This window comes from Poecilia formosa, unplaced genomic scaffold, assembly GCF_000485575.1.
Source record: "Poecilia formosa unplaced genomic scaffold, Poecilia_formosa-5.1.2 Scaffold708, whole genome shotgun sequence".
NCBI classification, from domain to species: Eukaryota; Metazoa; Chordata; class Actinopteri; order Cyprinodontiformes; family Poeciliidae; genus Poecilia; species Poecilia formosa.
Genome location: NW_006800647.1, coordinates 118,403 through 122,706, shown reverse-complemented (window position 1 = coordinate 122,706; position 4,304 = coordinate 118,403). Strand labels below are relative to the sequence as shown.

Genomic DNA, 4,304 nt, shown 5'->3' with positions numbered 1-4,304 from the left:
ATGACGGATTATATGAGGATCAAGTTGTTAATGTGCTGCTCCAGTTGGACAACAACAACAATATGTAAGCTAAGCTCCACCGTTAGCCTCCATGTTTACTTCCGCAATCACTGAGCACTTCTTCTTTTCATGGCGGTTGGCAGAACACTGAGAACGCTGACGCTATGGCGCCCTCTACTGCGCATGCGGGACACTTTCAGGTCATTTGCCCGTTCAGATTGCAGAACGCATACAGGTCGCATTTACTGGCAGTGTGAACGGCCCGGCAAAAAAAATCGGAATTGAGTCACTTCAGGCTGCAGTGTGAACACACCCATACAGTATATGGAGACAACTGCAACAAGTTACTCAACGAACTATTAGGGTCCGACTAAGATTATAAATTTTTACTGAACAGAATAAAGTCTAATAAGTACTAGACGTGTGTTTAACATTATTTACACTAGAAAGAGAATAAAGTTGTCTGAAAATAACGTTTTTAACAAAGTCATAATACAAAAATAAAGTCATAATAATGTTAAAGTCATAATAATATGAGAATAAAGTAATAATTTATTCTCAAAACTTGGAATAATACAAGAAAAAAATTGTAATAAGTGAATAAAGTTGTAAAATACAAAAATAGTTCGACAAAGTCATGATCATACGAGAATAAAACAACAATTTCATGAGAACTTAAAAGAAGAATTACAAATTAAAACGAACAATGTTTAGCATCTTATACATTTATACTTGTGTTTAAAAAAAAGGAAATATTTTATTGTGTTGGACACTTTCATGTCTCCAGCTGAGGGTCATTGATGCAGGAGATTCCAGAAGAGCCAGTGTTAGGTCTGAAAGCCTAGAACACTTATTGCAACACAGTCACAAAAAGAGAGGAGAGGGTTCATTTAGATCTGAACTCGTGAGGAGAGCAACAGAAAAGAGATCTCAGTTACAATCAATTGTCTAGTGCTCCGAGTCTCTTCCTTCGCGCTACCTCTTTTATTAGAGATCAGCTGTGCCCTGGTTACACAGATTGGGACTGCCTAAAGGGGTGGGGGGAAGTGCAGTCTCAGTCACATTTCAGTTAACACAAAAACAATTAGAACATCAGGCACTGAGCCACGCTTCAACCGTTTATCAAGTTCCAGACAGATGGGCTGAGCTGCAGCTCATCACACGAAGCAGAACATTCTGACTAACTGCACACAGTTCAGCGAGGTGCAGAACTGTGTTACCATTACGTCATTTACCCAGAATGCATTGCAGCGTGGACAACCTGGCGACATCCCTGTGAAAATATTTTATTAAAATTTATAAAAACTAAATAACCTACTATATTGTTACTGTATTCTTTTACCTCTAACTTAAATATTTCCCAAATAAAGTTGATAGTTACAAATAATCATGGATCCGTTGAAGTCCTTTGTATGTCTCCTCTTGTATAACAAGCCCCGTTGGTCTTGCTCTGCTCTCTGCTGCACCCAGCCCCGCTTTGAGACCAGGCTCATCCAACCCTATTGTCCGAGAACTGTGGCAATAAAAAATAGTTATTGGGGGCTATAGAGCAAAGATGTTTGCTTTGGGAAAACATCTTTGCTTTGTACCCACAGGTCCTGTCCTGGGATGAAGTTATAAAGTTAACTACCATTTGGTTCGTCTCCCCTCTCCTCCAGTTTTATTTCCTGATAGGCTTTAATGCATCTTAAAGCCTATCATGGCCAAATTCAACCAAATGATGGAACGCAGAACAGAGCAAGGCCCCACTTGTGTTCTCCATGTAACTAACAAAGTGTGATTATGCATCAGTATAACATTCAACAAAGATTTAATATTCTCTACACACCTCAGCATCAAGTCATTGAGCGTATTTAGATGAAAGAAATACAGACTTGCCCTCACATCATCTGTTTATTAATATTAATTAATGACTTAAGGAAATAAAAGTTGCTCTAGAAGTAAATGCAAGTAATCTGATTAACGGGTCAAACCGGTTCTGATGAGATCCAGATGTTTTTCTTCTGTCCTTCAGGCGTCCAGCAGCGTCGTCTCTGCAGTGAGAAGGACGTTTTCACCCAGAACCAGGAGAGGATCTCTGGACCGGAACCTCTGAATGAGGAACCAGAACTTCTCCGGATCAAGGAGGAACCAGATGATGAGTGCAGCAGCCCGGATGAAGTGCAGGTTGTCCTGAAGGAGGAGGCTGATGCCAGTGAGGAACCAGACCTTGTTGATTTGGACCCAACCAGAGCCCAGAACTTCCCTGGAGTCACTCTGGAGGCTGAAGAACAGGAAGGAACCAGCAGGAACAAAGAGCGGCATCCAGGTAGAGAGGCTAGAACTCCCAAAACGGATCAGAACCAGCACTTCTGTAAAACCTGCTCTAAGGGTTTCAGCCAGAAGCGCTATCTGACCAAACACCTGAGGGTCCACGCCGTAGAGACGCCCCTCACCTGCCCCACCTGCAGCAAGAGCCTGAAGAACCAGCTGAGCCTGACAGTCCACCTGAGGAGCCACTCAGGTGAGAAACCGTTTCCCTGTGCTGCCTGTGGGAGGCGCTTCGCCCACCAGCTCAGCCTTAGTCTCCACCAGAGGGTCCACTCAGGTGAGAGGCCATACAGGTGCCAGGTGTGTGGAAGGAGCTTCCTGAGCAGCAGCAACCTGACGTGTCACCTGAGGACGCACACAGGTGAGAAACCCTTTCAGTGTCTCACCTGTGGGAAGTGCTTCAGCCAGAGGGACAACCTCAAGAGACATGTGAAGATCCACCGTGGAGAGAAGCCGTTCCACTGTCCCACCTGTGAGAAGAACTTCTACCAGAAAGGTCAGCTGACGGCCCACCTGAGGACTCACAGCAGCGACCGGCCGTTCCCCTGCCCTGTCTGTGGGAGGGGCTTCTGCGATAGCCACGATCTGTCCACTCACATGAGGACCCATACGGGTGAGAAGCCGTTCCCGTGTCTCACCTGTGGAAAACGGTTCAGTCAGAGAGGGAATCTAACCATTCACATGAGGACACACACAGGCGAGAAGCCCTTTGAATGTCTGACCTGTGGAAAGAGTTTCTGCCAGAAAGGCAACCTGACGGCTCACCTGAGCACCCACAGCAGCACCAGACCCTACGTTTGTCATGTCTGTGGGAAGGGCTTCAGCGAACGCTGCGACCTGTCCACTCACATGAGGACCCACACAGGTGAGAAACCCTTCCAGTGCCTCACCTGTGAAAAGAGCTTCAACAATAAGTTCAACCTGATCGCCCACATGAGGACGCACACTGGTGAGAGACCCTTTCAGTGTGGGACCTGCGGGAAGAGCTTCTGTCAGAGAGGGAATCTGAACGTTCACATGAGGACACACACAGGCGAGAAGCCGTTCCTATGTCTCTCCTGTGGAAAGCGCTTCCAGAGGAAAGGTAACTTAATGGCTCACATGACAACACACAGCTAGCTGGGGACTCTAGCATCCCCTTGAACACTCTGCTCCGCCTGGAGGCGTCTTCTTCAGCAACACCTGGAGGTGCCATGATGGACAGGACTGGTCTATAGGTGGGTCTCCAGGACCTCAGCATGTTCCCATGTCTGTAGTTCAGAGATGGACTAATTGTCAGGTTCGGGGGTCTGAAAAGTTTTTTTCTTGTAGCTCTCTGGGTGCCTATAATCCATAAATAAGATATGGTGATATATGAAGAATTTATTTCTCCTGTTTCTGTTTTCAGCGTCTTTAGTATAAAAAGGTTTTTTGTATAACTGTATTTGGAGTAATTTCAAGGTTGCTTCAGCTAGCTGTTAGCTTTATCTAGCTGTTAGCTTCCTTTTAGCTCCAGCTTGTTAGCTTCCTGTTAGCATCAGCTAAGTGATAGCGTCCTGTTAGCTTCAGCTTGTTGTTGGCTTTTTGTTAGCTTAAACTAGCTGTTGGCTTCCTATCTGAATTAAAGTAATTAAAGTAGTCTTCTTAACAGAGACAAACAGTTGAAATATAAAGTTTTATTCAGTTCTTGCGTTGTTGGAATCTGTATCCTGCTTCCAGTCATTTCATCTCCTTGTCCTAAATGTCCTGTCTTGAGTCCCAAATAACAAAACTGGAATTACTTTTGAAGCGATTATCAGTTCAGTAACTGAAGGTGTTCAACTAACTCTCCTGAAGTTCCTCCGGTAACGTCCTCCTGGGTTGTTTTCTGACATAGAGGTTCAGCATGTTACGGTTGGTGTTATCAAGCTAACCTTAATGATTCTATGGAATAAACAAAGTGTTCTTAGCTGAACAGTCAGCTGTGTGTGTGTGTGTGTGTGTGTGTGTGTGTGTGTGTGTGTGTGTGTGTGTGT

General features: G+C 44.8%; 1 protein-coding gene across 1 annotated transcript in view; it reads left to right on the top strand.

The window, feature by feature from the left end:
* The window catches only part of LOC103131019 (zinc finger protein OZF-like), a gene marked incomplete at its 5' end in the record, with an annotated part of 5,124 nt that extends 884 nt beyond the window's left edge, over nucleotides 1–4,240 (top strand). Inside the window, one exon of the mRNA XM_016666333.1 lies at nucleotides 2,015–4,240. Coding sequence (XP_016521819.1) covers nucleotides 2,015–3,429 — 1,415 coding nt within the window. The remainder of the gene's footprint in view (nucleotides 1–2,014) is intronic.
* Nucleotides 4,241–4,304: the final 64 nt, after the last annotated feature.